At 41.8% G+C, this 25,511-nt stretch overlaps 1 protein-coding gene across 2 annotated transcripts in view; it reads right to left on the bottom strand.

Moving 5' to 3' along the window:
* LOC133459484 (rho GTPase-activating protein 26-like) overlaps positions 1-25,511 on the bottom strand; it is a 165,390-nt gene that overhangs the window by 106,379 nt on the left and 33,500 nt on the right. For both annotated transcript variants that reach the window (XM_061739459.1, XM_061739460.1), the window contains exon 2: positions 1,822-1,917. In XM_061739459.1, coding sequence (XP_061595443.1) covers positions 1,822-1,917 — 96 coding nt within the window. The remainder of the gene's footprint in view (positions 1-1,821; positions 1,918-25,511) is intronic.

Below are 25,511 nucleotides of genomic sequence, written 5' to 3'. Positions count from 1 at the left end.
GAATTACCGCTGGCTGAAATAAATCATTTAGTAAGATAAATGTTGGTTTAATAGATGAAATCTAACAGTTGCAGCTACGCCTAAGAAATTTAAGAAATTTGCTCAGAAAATTTCGGGATTTCTGCCTGCCGGCTCGGGAGCTGATTTATGGTTCCGCGTTAAATCGACGTAGAGCCTACGGCGTAGGGTACGGCGTAGGGTACGGCGTACGGGGCGCGTCGCCGCTTAACCTACGCCGTAGGCTCTACGTCGATTTAACGCGGAACCATAAATCAGCCTTTATTCTGGCGAGGTTTGAAAAAGACTTTGCAACAACGAGCAAGCGAGTGATACATCACAGAGTGATAGTGTACATCACTGAGTGAATATTATGAAAGTAAAATATATATGTCTCGCTAGAAATGTAATCAAAACGCATTTTTATGCAGAAACTAACTCAAAATATTGACTTCATTCACTAAAAAATAAGAAATGTCCATATTGTTTTTTTTTATTTGATTCAGTCTGCAAATGACGATGAAAAGGATTCTGGGAAATGTTTCTGTCCCTAGATCAAAGTAGTGAGGATCGGAAATCCCTCAATCCGTAGGGCCAGATTCATAACCATTACACTTGTTTTCTCCACTCCCACTAGGTGGAAAGAGGAATTGGGACACCACTACCCTCACGGGAACGCACAAAATTTAGGGGTAGGACTGAAAAGTAGGGGTAGTGGGAGTATTGGGACAGGGCCTAAACGTCCTTCGGTAGCACGTTGCTGCAGGATTACATGTTGTACTGGTAGTTCTGCCTGTGTGACACCGGTTCCCACAATCCCTCCACTATAAGTGCTCTTCTTTGCAGTTTCCATGCTCCAAGCTGGCCAAGTTGAACTACAGAGAAAGTATGCTTGGCGATGAAAAGAACAGACCAATGAGGACAAAGATGGAGGACCTGCTGATACACTCAGCCTAGAGCAGAAAAGCAACTGTCCTACCGTCTGATTCTGGCAACCTCACCGTCTGCTGCAGAAATCACGTACTGCACACTGCACGTATCAATCATTGTCAGTCTGTTGGATGTCATGGTTGTTTTTTCCCCCTTCTATTTAAATATGAATAATAAAAAATTATCATGGCCCAGTAAAGTTTTGAAAGAGAAATAAAAAGAGAAAATAAAAGAAACATGGGAAATAAATAGATGGATCGAGGTAGTAATTCTCTGTATGTTTGAGATGAGATACTATTTAGAAAAGCCTCATAACTCTGAAACACATTCAAATGTGGATTTCTTTGTAGGAATAAATGTATTAGAAAGAAAACACTCCAATAATGGTTACTGAACTGCTTGCTAGTTTTCCAAATATAACAATGAAATGGCCGCGTCTTTACCCAGAATCTGCAGTTCAGTCATCAGAAGAGGCTGAAATGAAAACAATGTACGACAAGCTAATTTATCTGGTTCTAAACCTCGTGATAACTGGCCCCACGTATTCCTTATGGTCCAAAAGAAAATGTTTCTTCAGTGTTTCTCCTATTTTTAGGTCGGGATGTGGCTTGACACATTTGAAATTACAGTATCGTAAATTGCAATTCTGTTTCATAGTATTCATCACAGAATGAACGTCAAGACAAAGAGTAATCACAAATTTATAGACCATATTCAGACCGGTTGTCTTATTTGACATGTTATTCAGCATCTAACATTCCTGAACAAAATCAAAAGCCATTCATAAAAGTGCTCCAACTAATGTTGTATTTCAGCATCTTTAAAGGCATTGGTCATGTCTAGAGTCTGTCTAAAGATATTCCCGTTGTGCTACATCTATATCTGTAAACTTACCGATGCATATCTCGTCATCAGTCTCAGCGTCTCCAATACACTGGAATTTGAAATCATTGAGGGAGTCAGCAAATTTCCTCTTCGCCGTTGACAGACCTGAAAGAAAAGGAGTAAAAGATGAGACCTCTACATTCATCCATACTTTTTATATCTTACCGGTGAGAAAGCTTTACATAGTGTGTGCGTTTTAGGTTAAGAGCCCAATCTTTTGCCAGAGCTTACAATGCTTCATAGCCCGTGTTAAAGACGCTCAATTTAAAACATAGATCACAACACACCCCTCCCCCTTAAATTTAGGTTACCTGATTTCAAAAATATGCAACTAACCCACATGTGAGAGGAACAGTCTCTACTGCTGTCACTGAGGGTGGAAAAAGGCTACTTAGGTGGTTATCGTGCGTGGGTCCCCTGTGGCGTTAGTGATGGAGGCTGACAGCTCTTGTGCATGTGCACACATGTGTTTGCGCTAAAAAAGACCAAGAAAAGTTCCATTACACGCAAGTCCCGTCAGCCAAAAGAGGCAGGGAAAAGCTTCGGACAGCTGGCTGCTTTTCAAATAACACGCCAGGCTCTGAAGGCTCCGTGGAGATGGACACGCTGGAACTCCTGGCAGGTTCAACTGTTGCTGGGCTGGATGAGGTCACCCAGGTATAGATAGATAAAAGTTGATGGCACAACTACTCTACGTACGTTTATGGGCGACCAGGAATAAAAGTACATTTTAAACTAGAAAATTTCTGGAAATTTTGATATGGGCATGCCCTACCGCCCATTCGTCCCCTCTTGCTGCTTTGGTTTGGGGCTGTAGTGATTGTGTTCAGGGTGGTTCTATGTCAGTTTGAGGTGTTTATGGTTGTATTGCATTCATTCCTGTGATCCCAATAGTTATTAATGGGACGCGCTTTTTGGCATCTAGCGTCCCCACGGTAACACTTTTGACTGAGAAAAGTAATGCCCATCGAGGCAAGATGGAGACGCATCTAACGATGTATGCCATGCATGGGTGCATGTTCCGGTTCAGGCTACGTTAACGGATAGGTTTTTTTTTCACCATGGTACAAAACCCCATCCGAATGAATGGGGCCATTTGGCCTGGATTTTGACATACAATTTCCTTAAATCACAGCTTCATGAAATTTGAATATGTTAAAGTCCACAGCGTGCCGAGTCGGGGAACATTTGTACGATGTCTCTACGACAACCTGTTGCCTAGCAACAAGCGTCCAAAGTCAAATGGAAATAAAAAAAAAAAGAAAGGTAAATATCACAAAAACTGTAATAATTGGCATAATGAGGTTGTACGGTCTGTTAGCGCCAATCGGGCCTAGTGTTTGAAAGTATGTCTCTAAAGTAAAGTTTGGCCGAGCAATAAGCGTCCGAAATTTCGCCCCAGTTCTGTGCATCTGTTTACTTCCACGGCCAAAGCAGAAAGAAAGATCTGAGTATGATGTAGTCCAACCCAAGAAGAGAAAATCTATACAAGGCATAAATAAAGAATAATAATCAAATACAGTATGCATTCCCGTGGTGTTTGGTTAAATATAAATAGAATTCAAATAAATCCCAGACAAGGATACAAAGAAAGCGGGAAGAAGAAAGGATGAATCAGGAGTCACCCAGAGACAGATGGGAGTCAGGGAAAGGACAGCGAGCGTAGCGAGAGCAGGCGTACAAAGTATTTGGCCATGTTCATGCGTGGCACGGCATCCGTGCTTGTTGCCAGTCTGAGAAATAAAGTCCAGGCCGTGCAGCTCCTGCGTGTGCTGCCAGAAACGCTGCTGCTCGCAGGCGCCAACACACCAAACACACATCGCTTTCTCCCTCGTGAGTGATTGGGAAAAGGCTGGCGGGATGCGGACGAGCAACGAGCCAGGGTGGCTCTGCTTCTGCATCATCAAAATAACAAACGTATATGACTAAAAGTCACGTTCTGCTCTACGTTTTTCACAATTGCATTGTTTGGATCACCGACTGCACGAGATGGACAAACATGAAGCAACTTCTGCGAATAAAACTATGAGAAACAAGCAAGGTGCCTGTTTTCTGTCACGCAATGCTTTTATTTGCTGTTTTTAAAACAATGGATTAGAGGAATTGTTTTCAGCACGGCTACATTCCGAGGGAATCACATTATATTTGTATAAAGTTGCACAACATTACTTCTCTTTCCACACTTGCGTCTCTGCTTGCTTGCTCTTTATCTGCACTTTTTCCATTTCTTTTAATAGTACCTTTCCTCCTCACCGCCACTGACAATACCTCTCAGCACCTCGCGAGTAACGCTGGGTGGATTTCAACCCTCCGATTCGAGCCAAACTCCACGTGTTGTCCCTCGTGAACATCAGAACTAACCGCCGACCAGAGAGTAGGCAATGGAAAGTATCGGTTTAAAATAATACTTTAAATACAGAAGGTGTTGAGGACCTCGGAGGCACCACATAAACTCCCAGCAGAGGCAAATGTTTCAGCAGAAACAGCGTATAACTGCACTCTGCGGGGAAACTAAAACCTATGTTGTGGTAAATGACTCATTAGAAACATTTACCATGCTCAGTTGGAGCAGTCATACACGAGTACCGACGAGATACGGCTTGTTAAATTAAAGTCGGCTGGCTTGTTTTTGCAAGCGTTAAATGGAGAAAAAGGGAATTCAGATTTATATGACTGCTTGCATTTATGAATGAAGATCCTGCAGAACTCTGTGTATCATCGTCTGATCAAATCATGATCCCGGTAATTATTAACAGCTCTGACGCATCATACTGGTTTCAAGTGTCTACAACGTCTAACGGCTTTAGGTTTCTGCAACTGCACCTCAGGATGATTTCATCGCACAGCACCTGAGGAAAATCATAGCTATAAACTCTATATGTGTTTCTATATTAGATCTGCTGGTAACGCTGACAAATGGTCTCCATCAGTACTAGCAAGGACTTTCTTCCTTGCCAATTGTTTCCTCTTTTTAACCACTTATTCTGGGTTTAAATCGGTTTGTGTGCAAAATGTAGAATAAAGTGGCTCAAATACAGCGTTACATGAAAGATGAGTTCAATATGTTGCTTTAATTCAGACCGGTAATTTGAACTTGCTGCATCACATGCTGATGAAATAACAGGAATCTCAAGTTTCACAAAAAAAAAATAAAAAATTCACTGTTCCTCTATCGATGTGGAAAACACTGAACTGATTCCAGTCTGAAAAAGATGACATAAGTCCTCATCATTTTAAAAACTGTCATGAAAAATAAACAGAACGAGCAGGCCGTTTGAACGGCGTCTCTCCGTGTGCAACAGCTGGATGAGGTAATACATTTTTCTGGCTTTGGATGTATCATGTGTGTAATAATGTTCCCAACAGACGTCCCACTGATACATGCTGACAGCGCCGACACATATGTGCACAAGAACACACATACACAACCCCACAGCAGGACTCTCAGCTTACCAAACCAGGATTTCTAATCCAAACCACATTGTTGGCTGATATGACTCTACGAAATCTCGCCAGCACAAATGACTTACGATAAAACAAAAGCATGATCACATGCAACAACAAGTGCATTGTGAAGAGGAGCTGTCATGTAAGGGGAGGTCTGCTCACAGCGGCTCGTTGCTTCGTGGCATCCACTTCACTAGTTCAACTTTAAAATGCTAGTGATTAATGAATAGAAAAACACTCAAAAGGGAGCCAGGATTCACAGTGAAAAGGATCATGGAAATGGGTTGTTTCTTGTTAAAGCTGTGAATTGTTTCATTCCTGTGGCTACAACAGAAAAACTAATTCTCAAATCATTAAACGCTATCACACGAAGCAAGAAAACCTATAGTTTTATACCGTTTGTGGAGTAAATCATTGATAAAACGCGTGGATTTGAGCACACATGCAGGAGCACAACACTCCGCCCTGTCTCCCTCAAATACATACATTTGAATATGATAATGAAGATAATTATCCATTAAAAACCGCTCATCCTAACAAGGAACTTGCAAAAACAAGTAAAACTAATTTAAAAAAAACATCGGCTGTGAGCTGGAGATAGTCCTGTCAAAAGTCTAGGCCTGGAAAAAATAATTTATTTGGGGCATTTCTTCCGATTTCAGCTGCATTGCATTATGGGTATTGTTGTTCTTTGCTTTGTGTTGCGTTCCGTGAAGAGTTGTGGTTTTATTATGATCGTACGGGTTTGTGAATGTTTATGGGCAGCGTTAGTGCATCATTACACTCTGCTTTTCTTGTTTGTATTTTAAGAACCGACACCAGAACTTAAGTTGGTGGATGAAAAACGGCTCCTCGTTCTGCTTTATTGTCATGCGTATTATATACTGACGGATTAAGACCAATGTACACTTTATTGAGTTTTACAGAACCGGTTCTTTGCTGCAAAATGTATTTTAATGTTTTTCTGTCCAGAAACAGTTATGGGACGTTTTAGGATCTGGCTTTAATCTCCAGTAATCGTCCCATACGGTCGTCATGGTGACAGAGATGTCCGACCTGTAGCAGCTCCAGCTGAAAGATCATGTTGGTCTGAACCGGAGCAGCTGGTCCAGTTCAGGACAGAGATCCAGAAGATCCTCTTGGTACCTGAACCAGCTGATGGTCCAGTCTTAGTCCTGGACCAGCAGATCCAGACTAAACCTAAACTAAACGATAAATTCCCGAAAGAAAGAAAGAAAGAAAGAAAGAAAGAAAGAAAGAAAGAAAGAAAGAAAGAAAGAAAGAAAGAAAGAAAGAAAGAAAGAAAGAAAGAAAGAAAGAAAGAAAGAAAGAAAGAAAGAAAGAAAGAAAGAAAGAAAGAAAGAAAGAAAGAAAGAAAGAAAGAAAGAAAGAAAAATTAAATTGGTGTACTGTAGTTTATGTGTTTTGGGGGCTCCAAAGACTGAATGTGGTGATATATTTATAGTTACAAAGGTGGAGTTGAATTGGTATTTTTTTATCGTCATTTTTATCGTTATCGGGATAAATGCCAGAAATGATCGTGATAGATTTTTTAGTCCATACCGCCCATCCCTAGTGTAAACCCCTGGTTTTGTGAATTACAGGCCCTATAAACAAAATCATATATTCCGTAGCCTCGGCAGCTACAGTTGCTGTGTGGGCCTGTTGCTAATGTGACAGAAATTATCCAACGGAGGGAAAATATGTGAAATATTTTAAATATGCCCTATCAGATTTGCAGCTTAAAGAGAAATGGGTCATTGTTTGAAGCTACTGGATGAAAAATGCAAATGATGCTCAGAGGTTAGTGCTGTTCAGCATTTTTTTGGTGGATTTGTGGGCATGTGTTTGAGTCCTGCCAGGGAGGACAGCCAGATCTAAAAATAGCTGACCCTTTTGACACCGGGCTTGACGTCCTGTTCCCCTCTTCTCTCACACTCACAAGACGGGATTCTTGCCATGCCTTCCCTGTCCTTCACCGCGTTCTGAGCTCATGACAGCAACCGATCAGACGCATAAATAAAAAGCCATTATGTGGTCCCATCACAAGCATTGGAATTGTTTACACTCCTACAAGTATCTTGGTGTGGTGTAGAGCCGGCACGGGATGTCAGAACTACAGGACATCAGATGTATTGCAATGCAAGAAGAATTCTTCTGCAGCTTCGGTGCAGGATTTCTTTGGAAACAGGCCTTGCTTATCATAGCAATAAAACGCTCCAACCCAGCTTGTCACATGTTCAACGACATATAAAATGCAGTGACCACTGCTGGAATGTGCCAACTTGCTTGAAAAAAAAGAACGAAATACACAGGGAAGGACGTACATTCGCACCCAGCACTGTAAGCTGCACAAAAGACGGCTGTAATTAGCCAGAACCCTGCAGCGGCCCAACAACGACTGCTATGTGTGTCCACTCAAACACGCACACACAGGCAGAAGAATGGGCTTGTGTGATATCAACAGGATATCCAGCAGTAGCTTGAACTCTGCAGTAGCTTTGTTCCAGATGCATGTGAATAGAAACCCTATTCATCAAATGGGACACACACACACACACACACACACACACACACACACACACACACACACACACACACACACACACACACACACACACACACACACACACACACACACACACACACACACACACACACACACACACACACACACACACACACACACACACACACACACACACACACACACACACTACAGCTGAAGACAAAGCTGGATTTGAGTCTCCTCATCTTATTCTTTATATGAACCAGCAGCCGAGCAAAGGCTGGAATTGAGCGATTTAATTGCACAAGGAAAGACTGCAAAAATCCCACAACAGGACTCTGGAAGTTTACTAGTTTTGAACATTAAATATACAATTTAGAGTCGTTACTATCTAAGGAATCGAAAAGGCACAGTGTAAATATTGTGGCCTTAATTGTTCCCCAAACAGTGGGAGCCGTAGAGGCTAGCTCCAGAACAACAAACATGCAGAGGAGATATACTAATCACATTTCAGTTTGTATGGATTTAACATATGAAGAACGATGATTAAGTTAAGGTTCTGTTGAGCAGCATTGCTGATTCAATAATCAAACATTTTTTAGATGAGATGTTTTTTCCTCAAATGAGGGCGTCTGGATGTTACTATGAGAACCTGTAGAGGAGCCAGAGGGGGGTGAGGGGGCGGTCGCCACAAGCTCATAGGGCCCAATGATAGGGCCCCGTTTTGTGTGATACGTTCATATATAATCGTAAATTGTAGGTTATAATAACGATAAAATGTGCATTGCGCGGCCAGTGTAGGCTAGTTCTTACTTTACAACTGTCCTGAACGCATCGGGGCTGTGAGCCAACGCTGATTGGCTGTAAAGCCTGAATTATGGTTCTGCGTTAAATCGACGCAGAGCCTACGGCGTAGGGTACGGCGAGGTTACGCGGCGACGCGCACGTACAATGTATTTAAGCTGTATCAAAGATGGAACTGAGTCAGTCCGACTATCTGAGTTTTCAGCGCCATGTGATTGACAGCTGTCAGGCCTGTGTGTGTGTGTGTGTGTGTGTGTGTGTGTGTGTGTGTGTGTGTGTGTGTGTGTGTGTGTGTGTGTGTGTGTGTGTGTGTGTGTGTGTGTGTGTGTGTGTGTGTGTGAACAAGTTCTTCTGAACAAGTTTGTGACTTTACTCTGCTTTCTGCAGCATAGGCCTATAGGCTTGCTTAGCTCAATAAAAGTAAGAATAAATGTTTGATGGGTAGGATGAGGTGTTGTTGAACGTTAAAATGACTATCATAAGGGCCCATGGAGAATGCTCTGCCCCCTCCTGCATGTTGTGTGTGTGTCCTGCATGTTGTGTGTGTGTCCTGCATGTTGTGTGTGTGTCCTGCATGTTTGCAGGGGTGTTTGTGTAAAGAGTTAGCAACAGCCCTGAGGTTGTTTAAAGCACCTTGGCAGCAGCTTTTCCTGATGACATTTTAACTGTACAGGCACCCAGCATAGCCAGTGGACTGTGATGAGATAAAATATAACTGAGCTGTTTTTCTTCCCCTTTCCCTCCATTTCTTTGCCAACCTCTAACTCTTTCTCTCTCCAAGGTGACGTTATTTGTTTTCGCATCCATCTCGGACTTGCTCAGCTTTGAAGGGGTCTTGGATTTGATTCCCATTGTGTCATAACAAAACATACACAAATGTAGTTTTTCTTGTTCCTATGTTGATAAAATGTTCACTCACATGCCATTTTTTGAAGCCAACTGTTTAACAACGGTGTTCAGTAATGACTCAGAAAAAGTTGATCCCACTGCTGTTATTCGTCTACTTTTAGCCGTTTAACATGAACCTGTTTTCACATCTCAAAAGGACTGTATCACAAAGTATATGGTGGGCATTAAAGCACCGTTGTCCACCTTGTGCAGACCTTGATGCCAAGCTGATGATGACTGTTTTGAATCAGGTGTTGAAGCAGGGGAACATATAAAACATGCAGGAGGCAGCCCGCAGGGACTAGAGCTGGACACCCCGGCATTACAGCAACACGTGTTTTCCCATGTTAATGTGTATGAGATGGTGATGTTAGTACCGCAGCATGTGGACCAACAATGACTTCATTGTCGGGCATACTTCGACTTGTCTGCATCAAAAATCTAGCCCTTTGTCATCCGCTCCCATTAGGAATGCAATGGGAGTTTTGTCAGGCGACACAGTTTGCACTGGTCAGCAGCTGGAGCGGCTGCCTATCTCTGTTTTATATTAATCACTGACTATAAAAGCTAACTCAAAGTCCTCTGGCTCGGAAAGCAACAGTTTCTGATGGAGCTTAGCAGTCCCTGGCTAACATCAGCAACAAGAAACTCCAACCATGGTGTCATTTGTCCTATGTGGCTCTTTTTAAAACTATCCAGATCCACATGTGAGCGTTTGTTTTGCTCGACACCTCATTCCATTGTTCTCCAGCTGAGTTGGCGGATGGCCTTCAAGGAAAAAGCCATAGATCTCAAATGTGGGTGTGTAAGAGGATCTTCTTCAATGGCCAAATGATCACTAATATATGCTCCTGTGGGGCCAGAAGCTAAGAGTGCTAAGGCCGGATATGTTGTGCCAAGGCGCGTCCATGCTGTTAGCTTTTCACAAAGCTGACGGGGCAGAATTGACAGACGAATGATGACCTTTGACCCCTGCTTCCCTTTAACCTGCACTCTCCATGGTGACGCGGGAAAGAAGCTTTTTCCACTTCCTCGCGTTTCTCTTTGTTGCGCACTTTCCCTGCTGTCGTGGCTCATTGTTGCAATGACAGTGATGGTACCTCTTTGCTGAATGTCAAGCTGACCTCGCGCTGCGTCCTGCAGGAAAGCCTGCACTTGCACTCGCATTTCTACTGTCAAACAGTCAATGACGTACATGTGCATTTTCCAAACCTGAGATGTTCCCGCTTCATTTCTAAGAGCGCGTGTGTTGCAACAGCCGAATCTGACCTTTCTGACCGCCTCACATCCTCATGCATGCACACCGTCGTGTTTCCATCATCTCTGGATGAATATTACATCTCCTTATTTGTTACCAGGGGAGTTATTTAACCCTAACCATAATAGATACTTCCCTTTATACTTTATGCTTTTAACTGAACCTGACTCCAACCTTATATCAAGTCATCGCCCTAAACTCTTATGATTTGTTATTGGAGATGGACCTTTTTGTCCCTAAAACAGAGATCCAGCCCAGTAGAATTACCGTATTAACAGATTCATGTCCCCACAACATAATACAATACAAGTAATACAAGTAATTCATACGTTTACTGCTTGTAATACAAGAAAGTAAGCATGTTTGACCAAGGAGATTTAGTTGGCTGTTGTGGAGGGATTTGTTCTCATCAGTGGCGGAGCGTGGGTCTCAGTACACACACAACATGCAGGAGACATATGTGGCACTTTTCCACTAGTACCTACTCAGCTCGGCTCGCCTCCACTCGGTTTGGTTCTTTTCCACTAGGGGTCTAACGTGCCGAGTAGATACTTTTCTGTATCTATTCTGCCGAGGTTCTAAGCTGCTGAGTCGGCTGTATCTGACATCATCACACTACAGGCCACCGATTGGTCGGGGGGTTGGAGTCAGACGTCTGAGTCAAGATGTGACAGAGAAAGAGCGACTCTGACGGCTTCTTGTTCATTTTATTCAACAGGCAATGGCAGCACAAAAGTCTGTAAACAGACTTTTGTGCTGCCATTGCCTCAGAGTTGGATCACCAAACTTGGTGATCCAACTCTGAGGGTCAGATGTTCATAAACCTGGTGCTGAGGAGAGAATTAAAAGGGATCTAGACGGGCGATAAGGAACGACCAGATCTACCAGGAGCTCTGTCTCTTCATAGCTGCTCACGGCTCCAGCTCACTTTTCAGCAGCGCAGAGACAAACAAAAAGAATTAAAAAGCGTCGCCGCTTGAAGCTTCTCTCTCTCTCATTTTTTAACTTGATATGAAACACAAGCCACAGACCCAGCAGCACATCTATCATCTCCTCCAGGTTCTACATCTTTAGTGTTCGTTTAGATACACAATCAAATACGTCACAGCAGCTTCTCTCCAACCTCCTACTTCTGATCCAGGTAATGGATTGTAGTGGAAAAGAAACTTGGCCGAGCTGAGTCGAGCCGAGCTGAGATGAGAAGAGCTGAGTAGGTACTAGTGGAAAAGGTCCAATACACAAACATTCTGGGCCCAGTTAGAAATCATTTTGAGAGATAAGATTTTACATAACCGCATAACCCTTAAAGAGAAAACAATGACACCTAATGAGAGGTTAGGCATTCACCAATGTTCTTGTAATTTATTGTTATGTGAATCTCTGCTAGTCCAAAATGTGAGAACATTTACCTCAATCCTGCAATCTCAGAGAAAACTGAAGGATTACAGAAGTCTCCTTGATGATGATGATGAACATTTGCCCACAATCTAACAGCCGTGCATTTAGAGGTTTTAGAGTAGCAGCCCTTCGAAACGACGGCAATGAATCCCATCCCTGACTGAAACACAATAAAATGGCATTTAAACAACTAAAAAGAAGTTACAGAAATGCGGTAATCAATAGGCCAGTGTTCAAAATAATCTACCACAATTTACAGACCCATCGGTCTGGGATACATTTCACATGAGTCCACGCTCCCTGGCAGAGTTTTTGTTCTCAAGCGCATAAATGCAGCAACTTGAATAAATACTCTTGATGGTGGTTAAACTCCAGACCGAAACACAGACATCCAATACCTCGGTCGTACCCCCAGCTGCACTCCTTCAATTTGACATTGTTTCAGAAAAAGTTTCGACGTTTTAAAAAAAGAAAATAATACTTTGACTGTACAGCTGTTCAAGTGTTAAATACTTAAAAATGTCAACATGATCACTTCAAAAATGATTGGCATGCTGATAAATACGTTTACATATACCCTCTCGTACTAGGCCTGTGTTGAAAAGATCGATTCTCCGATTTTAAATTGATTCTCATATTAATTCCTAAAAATCGATTCATATGTCTAAAGATCGATTTTCATCATTACATTACAACTTTTAGTACTTTTTTGTTTATGCCCAAAAAAGGAATATTTTGTTGGACACGAGAATAACTGGTGCCATGTTTTTGCCTTTAAATATGTTTAAAGGTATGAAAACATTAAAGTTTTCAGTTATAATTGCATAAATTGTCTATATTTCTTTGCTTTATATACTGTCTTGGGGTTACATTTGCATAAATGTTAAAAACCAAATTCTCATAAATGGGGAAAAAATAAAAGTGATTTCTTTCGTCCTCTGTTTCCTCCCTGGATCTGTTTGGTAATTCTGACCCACACGATGTTTCTGTTTCAGTTCTATCAGCATTCTGGGAGCTGATTGGTCCTTACAGCATCATTAGCTGCAATACTTGCTGTTTAATCTCAATATAATACTAGTATTCATATGTTGCATAACTAGACAGTCATATAATTCATGCAACAGCTGAAAAAACAGTTGTATTAACAGTAACCCAAATCAATATCGGATCGAATTGGATTGAATCAAATCTTGATAATCGATTCTGAATCTTAAGAATCGAAATCGAATCGATTCTTGATATTTGAATCGATCCCCAGCCCTATCTCATACGCGCATTTCTCAGGAGGAGCTTTGGTTTTTGTGTGTGCTGCAGCAGCAGCTCGGCACACCATAAACACCATTAGTACGAGGCCGAGCGGCGCTGCATGTGGGAGTCCTTATAGCCAAACACACACACGAACGGGACGAGCAGGGGCTCTCGGTGCCCCGCATTTGGAAACACTTTAAAAAAAAAAAAATGAAAAAAAGCAAACGTAAGCCAGCACATGACACAGCACCGAGGGCTGACAAAGCAGGACCAGCACACGCACAAGCACGCTGGAAACATTCCCTTTGTCTGTCTCAGCAGATGGCTTTCATCACATCTGAATGCGCCGGTGCAGTGACTGAGGGGACAAGTGCTTGTGTGCATGCGCTGCACAAGGGTTACTGTAACCACCCCCTAATTTGGATCCTTGTTATTTTCTCAATACGTTCAAATAAAAAAAACAATCTTAAAGGGAAGGGTTATTAACAGGCTGATGTGCACACCCCACTTGCATCTTCATTCCTGTTTAACAGCAGTCAAACTGCCCATCCCAAACAGGAATCATATGGAAGGAATGTGAAGAAGGAGCAAAAGACAGGAAGGACAAAAGATGAAATCATCTTGGTGAAATCTTCTAATTCTCCCAGAGAGCGTAAAGTCGATGTACCCGTGCGTGTTTATGGTGGCTTTTCTTTGTCCTGTAATACTTTGCTCATCAGAAACCGGCTGAATGGCGGTCAGAGGCCAACAAAGCAAAGAACAATGGCTAAATAAAGCCCGGGAACAAAAACCGCGCTTTCAACGGCAAACAAAAGTCCCCACTAGAATGAACCGAGAGCTGGATGGTGGAGTGGGGGGCGGGAAAAGGAAAAGAGGAAACTGAGAGGACTAAGAGGAAGAAAGTGGTGAGAAAGAGCAGTCGGAGGAAGAAAAAGTGAACCGCTCCCTGGCTGGATTAAAGAAGAGAGGAAGTGGGAGAGAAAGATGTTTTTGGGATGAGGCCATGTTCTGATATGTGGAAGTTATCTGTTTTGTTGTCGTAGGAGTAGAAACGGCAGACCAAGGCACTTACGTTCTTGATCCTCTCGCCCATGTCCAAGCAACATCAACAACCAAGTCAGAATGAACAGGGAGGAGAAAGTTTAGATTCTGTCCTCTCTTTTGTGCATCATACTGTATTTATGCTTTTCATCTTTCCTCTCACTCCTTTAAGTCATGCATTTGTTGTTCATGTTAAGGCCCTGTCCCAATACTCCCCCTACCCCTACTTTTCATCTCTACACCTACATTTTGCGCGTTCCCGTGAGGGTAGTGGTGTCCCAATTCCTCTTTTCACCTAGGGGGAGTGGAGAAAACTAGGGGTAGTGGCTATGAATCTGTCCCTACGGATCAAGGTTTTCGGATCCTCCCTAGGTGAACTAGGGCCAGAAAAAATTCCCAGAATGGTTTTCATTGTCATTTGCGGACTGAATAAAAAAAACATGGCGGACATTTCTTATTTTTCATTTAATGAAATCAATATTTTGAGTTAATTTCTGCATAAAAATGCGTTTTGATTACATTTCTAGCGAGAAATATATATTTTACTTTCATAATATTCACTCAGTGAATGTACATAATCACTCGTTTGCCCGTTGTTGCGAAGATCACGCCAGAATAAAGGCTGATTTATGGTTCTGCGTTACACCAACGCAGCTCCAGAGCCGGCAGGCAGAAATCCCGAAATTTTCTGAGCAAATTTCTTAACAGGCGTAGCTACAACTGTTAGATTTCATCTATTAAACCAACATTTATCTTCCTAAATGATTTATTTCAGCCAGCGGTAATTCTCCACAGAGCTGCAGGTTTCTCCCCGGGACGACGGTGTAGGTTGACCTGGCGATCACGTCTGTACTCCGGCTGCTGCTGCTGCTCCAAGCCAGCTCTTATCATCGCCGAAAACATCAGATCAAATTTCTTAACAGACGTTATTTGGATAAACTGAGCCCAGGTTGGGGATCTTAAAGGTTACTTTTACGCCTGAAAAAATATTAAAACTTAATAAAGTGTCATATTAACAGCGCTACAGCTGAAATTAAAACAGCCTTTGGCTCTCAGCTTCCTGATTAGTGGTGGTGCTGAAAGTAGGAGTAGTGGGAGTATTGGGACTGGGCCCTGGGAAGATTTCAAGTGCCCTAAAATCTGTGGCTTCTTTTTTAGGGCTAGTGGTAGTGAGGGAGGGCTAGTGGTAGAAAGTAGGGGGTGTATTGGGATTGGCCCTAAGTTACCATCAGTTTTCCCTCACTTTTTCCTGCTCCATCACCCTCCCGCTCGCTGCCTCACAAACCTCCCTGCAACTCCCTTTCAACCTCTTTCTACCACTCTCATTTTTGGCACTTGCCACGCCTGGTGCTGACACAGCGAAGAGACACGACCAACGAGGTTTTCCTTTCTAGTTTTTAAAGAAGAGCATCTGTGGGGTGAGATCATCATGCAGACCGCCGACTGCCACTGGAAAAATCCATGGCAGGAATGTGGGACAATCTTACTTGGAATCTGAGTTAAGCGTACACAGCCAGAAAATGCCCAGCTTCGGCTGAAACCTCCTAATTTAAAGGAAAACACCAAGCGCACTGCCAATTTTACAAAATTCCTGGGAAATGAGGAGGGCAATGACACCACAAGTAGCCGCAAGCCCCCAATAACATTTGGCCTGGAGTTCTTGTTGCAACGCTGAAACAGCCTCTAACAAGCATTAGAAAAACAACAGTACAGAAAATAGTAAAGGTGAGCACAAGCTACATGTTCCTCTTCTTCCTCTTTTCCATTAACTCATACTGAGCTGGTCCCAGTTAGGCCAACTTAAAATACCAGACTAGCTCAACCTGCCAGATTTGCAAAAAACTGCACATTTAGAAATGATTTTCCTCAAATGGTGCTTTGATACTGAAAGATTAACTACCATGTACCCAAATCAAGCAGAGTATCTCCTTTTTAATGTTAACCTGCAAAGCCAGTTTCCTTTATATGAAGGTGCCATGTTAAAGTTTCAACATAAAGTGGCTCAAAAAGAGACTCCTAAAGTGACGCCAGACTGCTGGAGACACAAGTAAGACAACTAAACAGACAACTAAACAGTTTTTTCTGTAAATTCAATGCATTCAACCATGAGCTCATCCATCTATCCACCCACCCATCCGTTAATTTGAGCAAAGAGGCCCAGACCTCTTTTACCCCAGCACCGATCTGTCTATCAATCAATCACCGTAACAAGTGAACTAACCCTTTTCCACCAAAACCGGTCCAGAGCTGGTTCCGGGCCAGTGCTGGTACTCGTTGACAACTCGTTCAACTTGCAAACCAGCTGAGAACCGGTTTGTTTTTCCATAGCTCGGGTGATAAGAGGAGCTACGTCATTACGTCACTGCAAACGTCAGTTACGTCACTGCGTTTGCATTGGCGCGAAGGTTGAAGCAACAACAACATAACAACAACAGAGTTCTGGATCTCTGGAAAGCGTCTAGAGACAACATCTGTTGTATTAGACGCTATATAAATAAAATTGAATTGAACATATTTTCTCTAATTCAATTAAATTTTTTTCAATTCAATTTTATTTATATAGCGTCTAATACAAAAGATGTTGTCTCTAGACGCTTTCCAGAGATCCAGAACATGAACATGAACATAAACATAAACATAAACCCCCGAGCAATTATTACATAAACAATGGCAGGTAAAAACTCCCATAGTGGGAGAAAAGCCTTAAGCCAAACAGTGGCAAGAAAAACTCCCCTTTAGGAGGGAAGAAACCTTGAGCAGGACCAGGCCAGAACGCAGCTCCCGAGGCTCCAGCCTGCAAACATGCACAAAAGAGAAAAAAGGAGGGCCGGCACAAGAAACTACAGGAACGATGGACAAAAAATAATAAAGGACTAATAGACTAATAAAGGACTTGGTCCACGTAGCACCGTCCGTGGACCATATTGCTAAAACACAGGTTGTCTCCTCCTCAGACCACTGCTGCTTTGCTGCATCCATATTAATTTGTCACTTATTTGAAAATGTCGCCGTTTCCCAGTCTTACTATTGCCGTTGGTCTTAACAACTCCGCCCTCCTCCGCTTACTTAAGCGGTTCTTTCCTCGAGCCCAGCAAGGAGTTGGTGCTACCTTGGAACCGGGTTTTCTGCCCCCGGAGCCAGTTCTTTGTCAGTGGGAACAGAAAGCCGGTTCCAACTCAGCCCTGGCCAAGAACCAGCCCTGGAACCAGTTTGGTGGAAAAGGGGTATACTTGAGGAGAAAACGAATGAAAAGTAAAAATCTAATGAATTGGTTATGAAAACAATGACTTCAGTTCAGTGGCGTGGCGTGGGTCTCAGTACAGAGGGGGCCGAGCATTCTCCATGGGCCCTTATGATAGTCATTTTAACGTTCGGCCTGACAGCTCAGGGGTCATGTTCTGGGTATGGGTCTCTGGAAAGCGTCTAGAGACGACTCTGTTGTATTAGACGCTATATAAATAAAATTGAATTGAATTGAATTGAAGCTGTCAATCACACGGCGCTGAAAACTCAGATAGTCACGGACTGACTCAGTTCCATCTTTGCTTAAATACAAAAAAAAAAAAAACTGGTCAAAAATTACACAATCTATTCAGATAGACATAGACACAGCGGTTTATAACATCATTTCTGAGCTCTATAACAGAGAATAGACTCGGCGGTCTAGTTGACAACAACACACAGCTCATTCAAATAGGCAGGTGGTCAAAGCTACCACAACATTCTGATAAAGACATTATTTATGAAGGTTACACTGACTCACCAATGGCAGTTACTCTTCCATATAACCCTTGGCCCGAACAAAATAATCCAGGTAACGTGGAAAACAGGGTAACATCTCATCTCCTTCATGGCAGCAAACTTACCGAGTCGGCAAATTGGCTGTAACTGTTAAGGCTGATTTATGGTTCCGCGTTACACCAACGCAGAGCCTACGGCGTAGGATATGCGTCGCCACGTACCCTACGGCGTAGCCTATGGCTTACCCTATGCCGTACCCTACGCCGTAGGCTCTGCGTCGATTTAACGCAGAACCATAAATCAGGCTTTACAGCCAATCAGCGTTGGCTCACAGCCCCGATACGTTCAGGACAGTTGTAAAGTAAGAATTAGCCTACACTGGCCGCACAATGCACATTTTATCGTAATTATAACCTACAATTTACGATTATATATGAACGTATCACACAAAACGGGGCCCTATCATTGGGCCCTTTGAGCTTGTGGGCCCCGGGGCGACCGCCCCCTCACCCCCCTCTGGCTCCGCTGGAGCTTCATTTAGTAGGCCACAGCCTTCATTTTGGTTTTGTTTTAATTATCAAATTAAAACACCAACTAGCGTCTCATCTTAATGAATTTCTCAGGATGTCAGAAAGTCTGCTAATCAATCTAAGCACACTAAAGATGCTGCGGTGGAAAAGCGTGGTCGTTATCCAGCATCTCATCTAATGGCATTCCCTGATCCGAAAGCCATGAACTGCACGCGGCCCAGACATCCTCTGCAAAACAGGAAATGCACACAAATATATGGCCTTCGCCTCACGGACGGAACGCAGCGTGAACAGATGAGATGACAGAGACACAACGTCATGAAAAGAGAACCATTCAGACAGAGAAGGGTAAAAAAAATACATGAATAAACATAAAGGTAAGACAAGGAGTGAGAGACGAGTCAGAAGATGAGTCGTTTCCCTTCTGCTGGGGTTTGCTTCAGTCATTCTGATATTCTGTTGCTCCACTTGAGGCCGTCGCTGGCACAAGACAAACTAAATGCTTTTCCAACACAAACAGTGGAAAATAAAGATTGTATCATCATGTCCCGAAGAGGATAAATCATACTATACTGTAGCAATGATTTCTGAGGATGCATTTCATACAGTTTTTCCTTCAGCTCGGTCCAAAATCTGTCTTGATCTTGAACGTGATGTTCACATGACGACTGCTTGGGCATACTTGTGGCTTTGAATGCAAATAGTTGTGACACAAAAACGAAAAAAAGTCACCTCCTGTTATTTCCCCTGAAGCGGCAGCCTACGATAAAAATGCCTGCTGGGCACTCTTCGGATCAGGCCAGTGTGGCAGCGGTGGTGACAGGGAAACGAGACAGAGAGGAGGGTGGAAACCACACTAACCAGATTAGTGCCAGTCTCCAAATAGCATCCGTCCACTTCCTCCCCTGCACCGACACAAACCTGACCTCGGGTCCCGACAGTAACAAACACACGGCAGAACGGTGGCTGCAACTAAGAATGAAACCGTGGCCTTGTGAACACATGATGAAGTCGTCGTTTATTACTGGTCGCATGTTAGAAACATAAACTTTTGGATATCAAGCTCTGAGCAGTATCGTCATCGTCTACTGTTGGTTGCTGGTATTTCTTCAATCATGACCAAAGTCCTGATGCCAACCTTGATCTTAGATTAGACTAACTGCCCTGTTTTTTTTTACCACCAACACAACTTATTTTCTGGACTATAAGCCGCACCTGCATACAAGCCGCATCCGCTCTATTTAAAAAAAAAAAAAAAGATATGCAAGCCGCAGATATTTCTGTTGTTAGATTAGATATTTACTACATGTACAGAAGGATTTTGAACTGTAAATTATGTACATGTTTTTACCTAAAGAGATCCTTTCCTAACAGTGTCTTTTAACATGGCAGCAACTTTGCTGATTAAAACGGGACAGAACTAAGAGAAAATAACTGGTATTTACCTACTTCTATCTGCTAAAGAAGAAGTAGCGTATTCTTATTTGCATTTATTTTGTCTTAGTTTTGATTCTAATTCCGGTTAGAGCTCCCTGAACGGTGGAAGAAAAATCCACAGAATAGCCGCACCTTTGTATAAGCTGCATGGTTGAAAACCTATGGAAAAAGTAGAGGCTTATAGTCCAGAAAATAAGGTAAATGTCTGAACCTGAACACCGTTGCACTTGTGGGATTATGTAATGATGATGGCATAGAACCAGGGATATTTGAAGAGGTACGTCACATCAGTTGCAAAGTCCAAGGAGTCTAAGGGGATGGATTTTAATAAAAGCCAAGCTCAGGTGAAGGTAAATACTTTAAATCAGCATTAGTTAAGGCATTTATTTGGAAATCAAATCGTTCATTCCTAAGGCTACTTTTAAAAAACAGCCCACTAAAAACTGATAGTTCTCAGGAAAACCTAAACCTGCCCGCCAACACCATTACATTGGCAAGCTTTTGAAAAACTAGAAATATCAGCAGAAAACCTTCAGGTTTTTTGTAATTTATTGACTTTGCACCAATATTTGTTATACATTTATTTGCCATTTCTATTCAGGATCTCAGGGGCCTGCTGGAGAGAAAGGCAGAGTAAATGCTGGACAGGTTGCCAGTCCAATTAAGGGCCTTATATTTATCTTTTTTGTTTGTTTGGTTGGTTTAAAATTTTTTCTGAGTGTTTTAAAAATAATACTGGGTCCCAACAATCACAAAAAAAGTGAAAGACAGACTCTGAATGTGGCATTAACTCCACTTCGTCCATGCGTGAGTGATTCCTGCATAACACAATTATTTATTTGAGAACTATTGAGGTCATGCTGGTGTTTCTCGCCAAATACGAACCCTATGAACTCTAAGCCTGTTTTGCTGGTACCAGATCTGGGGACTTTAGGGTTTTTGAGAGTTAACGGTTTATTTAAGCACCTCTGCCAGCATTTACTTTGTAGTCCTGAATCATTTTTATTTAGTCTGCAATTTTATTAAGTCCACACTGTAAGTTTGAAAGATGCACATATCTTTGATGATGATTGATTAGAGACCATATAGAGATACATGTATCCTCAAAGTCACGTGTAGATCCGACCCTCACTCATCCCTTTTGGCTCAATATCATGACAAACAATTTTAGTCTTTTTCAGTAATTAAATGTTTAAAGCAAAAGAATTTGCCTTTTTTGTTTTTGTTTCTCTAAAATGTCATTCAGTTTAACACTTAGGTGATTCAGTAACTAAATTAATTTAAATTGGATGGGATCTTGAAGATGTTTCTTCATGCACGATGACACAAAAAAACGTAATAAATCATGACCTTTCAGTGTATACCCACAGTGGCCAACAGTTTACATTTTAATAAAACCAGAGAATTAGCTATAATGACAAGGTCCACTCAGGAGATGGCATGGTCGTGCACTTAATGCGGTCCAAATAAGCAAAATTAAATCAGAGCCATTGCATCTGCCATGCCAGCCTTAAACGCATTACATGGTTATTGGCGTGTCCTTCACATGCCAGCGCTGCTGCATGCCAGTCCACCCGCTACGGCTGCCAGACTCACAACTGAATACTTGGATAAAATGCCAGTGTTTTAACTTCCAACACACGGCCCGGGTGCCAGGCCGAGTCCACTGGGGATTTTTGCAAAGAAAAACAAAAAGAGAAAGCCAATGTTCCATCTCTTAGACGACACAGGACAGCAACCCTATGCAAAGACTCAGAGTGACATTAAGCAGGAAATAAATCAGTAGTCTCTAACGAGCTTGGCTGAATTTTCTCCTTGGCCTCATTCCATTGAAACTTATGAGACAGATGAGGACATGAGAAGAAAAAACAAAAAAAGAGCTTCTGTCTTTGAGTCTATTACTCTAGACGCAACATTGCTGGACTTGCTTCACCTTTTTTTCCCCTTTTGAAATATAATGGCTCATTAGATACTGAAAATTGGCAATAAAGTGAGGAATTTACAATGTGGTTCATGGCTATAAAAACTTAGTTAGCTGCTCAGAGCAGGTAAGTCTACACACATTATGGAAAACAGCATGAGAAAAAGTCAGGAAAATGTGTCTAAATCTGAGAATAAGACTGTATCAATATGTAAAAACTGAATGCTCAACACAACCGATGAAACCTGAGACATCTGCAGGTGAGGAGTTTGCATCAGCAGACGAGGATTGTGACTTTACCACTTTGCTGGAAAGGAAACTGTGAAATCTGAGTAATTTGAGATAAATTAACTAATCAAGGACATATTCTCAGGTCTCTACATGCTGATTTCGACATTAAAAGTTGGTAAATATACAAGAAAAGCAATAAATTGACAGATAAACTGCTTGCTGATTGCTGTTTTTTTTATGTCATGAATGAAAATGTAATAATTTATTTCTTCATTTATGAATTTTTTGACACATTCTGGCATATTACCAAACAGTATGTACAATAAGTAAGACTTTAAAGTCTCTCCCGGGCTTAAAGGGGCCACCGTCCCGTTGTTTCTTTGTCGCTGCTTTGGGAAGTTTGAATCAAGAAGTTACAAACAAGAAGAGGAAGAGGAAGGAGGTTCTCCAACCGGACTCTTTTCCAGCCAGAAAAACTCACCCCAGTCGGGCTCTGGGAACATTCTGTTACATTGCCAGCCAGGAAATATGTACTGTTAGCTTTTATTGCACTGTGACTAAAGAAAAAAAGAAAAAAGCTTATCGCTGGAACCTAATGCTGATGCGGCTTGAGAGAAACCAGATCAGCTCTCGCAGCACGCAAGCAGGTTTGGAGAAAACATTCATTATGTTTTGGACTTGTGTGTTTGCCGCTTGGATAATTCAAAACAGTCCCAACAACAAAATAAAGACACTAATCCTGGACCCCCATAATACGTGAAGACTACGTCCACATTTTTATGTTTTCATTTCAAAATATTTTAACCCTTATGGCCAGTACTCGAGTTGTAAAAAAAAAATCAGGGGGGATGGTGGATTTGATCATATGGGGACAGATAATTTGTGCTGATTACAAATAATATAATATATTACAAATAATAGCAGTGACCAAAACACCTGCAGAAATACTGCAGGAATGACATAGCAGCAGTTAAATGCAGCCTTCTGTAAGCTTTAAATATCCACTGGGCTTACATCAAATACATCAAAACACAACAATAAAAAACACTTTTCTGAACTTATCAATATGACTCTGTCCTTCACAGGATAAGTAAAATGGATCACTGCAAAACTCAAAATCTGAACAAGAATATTTGTCTTAATTCTAGTTAAAATGTCTCATTTTAGTAAAAAAATCTCATTACACTTAAAACAAGACTCATCACTGGAAAAAACAACAATTTTCACCTGTTTCAAGTAGATTTTCACTTGAAATAAGTAGAAAAATCTGCCAGTGGAACAAGATTTTTTTTGCTTGTAATAAGAAGATAAATCTTGTCCCACTGGCAGATTTTCATACTTATTTCAATTGAAAATTTACTTGAAACAGGTGAAAATTGTCAAATAAGTTATTTTTCTGGTGTTATTTTTCTGGTGATGACTCTAAATGTTGAAATAGCAGTAAAACCACATTCATTGATGAAATGACATAAGGGATGGAAAGGGGGGATGGCAGTTTTACAGGGGGGATGATCCACTGAGCGGTTCAGTACGGTCTGGTACCGTATTTTGTATTTGTGTTTCCATTATAAAAGGGTCCAGTACAACCAAACCACACCGTACCATTTCTTTTTTTTCTTCTTCTTCTTCTTCTTTTTTTTTTGAGGCCTTAAAAACACAATTGAGAAAATAAAAGCCAGTTTTTATTTTGCAAATCGTCTTTTTCTGTTATGGATGAGAGCTAATGTGTAACTATATAAACATCTTTTCCAAGTCAGTGCAATTTAATACAATTTTAAGAGATTTGGAGATTTGCATGGAAACATGTTATATGTGTTAGTTAATAGTTTATTAGAATATGTCAAAAGAGTGTAAACTGTACTGAATTGTGAGGTTAAACTGTAAGATATCTTTTTGTATTAATTGTCTGCTGAATAAGGTTAGGGCAGTTAAAAAAACATTAATTTCCTTCATAGCAGAGTACAAATTTAATCCAACCCCATCAATAACACGGTAAAATATGTTATAGTTGTACCTGGATGCCAGGTTCAACTATAACATTGTTTATTATACCAACGGGGCCCAGTAACGTACCATTTCTGGGCCCCGTTAAGTTGTAGGTCCATAGAAAAATGGTTCAGTACGTAAGGGAGGACCTACTGTCGTCACATGATACAATCTGTTGATTGGCAGACAGAAAAACGTCAGAAAAACGTCACCACCCACAACTAAAGCAAGTACGCAACAAACACAAGAGTTGATTTGTAAACATTCAACTTGTCTTTCAGTCAACGCTGGAAAATGAGAAAAGGATGCCTGAAAACAACGGTACAGTCTGTGTTTTCCCTTCGCCACCCGCAACTTTCTCTCACACAACGTGGCATGGATTGTACACAGGAAGTACATTTCTGATATTTGGAGCAGCTCTGCTTGGTATGGGCTGTTACGTAGCCCAAATCTGCACTGAATACAGCACCTGAACTCATGCGCAGCAGGAAAGTTGTCATGAAAGAAATGTGGAACAAGGGGGATCTCCACCTTTCAGCCTGTTTGAAAATGTGCACGACAACAGGGGCAAAGTGGTTTTACGTGGATTCAGATTACTCCCAACACAAAGCGGAACTTTGCAAATGTAGATCCATTCATTTTTAAACAGCACTTTAAACCAGAAATAAACTAGGGTGAATGAAGCCTAAAAGGTTTAAAGGTTTGAATATTAGTAACAACTAGAAAATTTCAGGAAATTTTTATATGGGCATGCCCTACTGCCCATTCGTCCCCTCTTGCTGCTTTGGTTTGGGGCTGTAGTGGTTGTGTTCGGGGTGGTTCTATGTCAGTTTGAGGTGTTTACGGTTGTATTGCATTCATTCCTGTGCTCCCGATAGTTAATAATGGGGCGCGCTTTTTGGCGTCTAGCGTCGCCACGGTAACGCTTTTGACTGAGAAAAGTGATGCCCATCGAGGCACGATGGAGACGCATCTAACGATGTATGCTATGCATGGGTGCATGTTCCGGTTCAGGCTATGTTAATGGATGGGGGTTTTTTTCACCAGGGTAAAAACCCCATCCGAATGAATGGGGCCATTTGGCATGGATTTTGACATACAATTTCCTTAAATCACAGCTTCATGAAATTTCAATATGTTGAAGTCCACAGCGTGCCGAGTCAGGGAACATTTGTATGTTGTCTCTATGATAACCTGTTGTCTAGCAACAACCATCCAAAATAAAATGAAAAAAAAAAAGAAAGGTAAATATCGCAAAAA

Source organism: Cololabis saira, chromosome 14, assembly GCF_033807715.1.
Source record: "Cololabis saira isolate AMF1-May2022 chromosome 14, fColSai1.1, whole genome shotgun sequence".
NCBI classification, from domain to species: Eukaryota; Metazoa; Chordata; class Actinopteri; order Beloniformes; family Belonidae; genus Cololabis; species Cololabis saira.
Note: the sequence above shows the minus strand (reverse complement) of the source record. Positions and strands in the feature narration are given on the sequence as shown.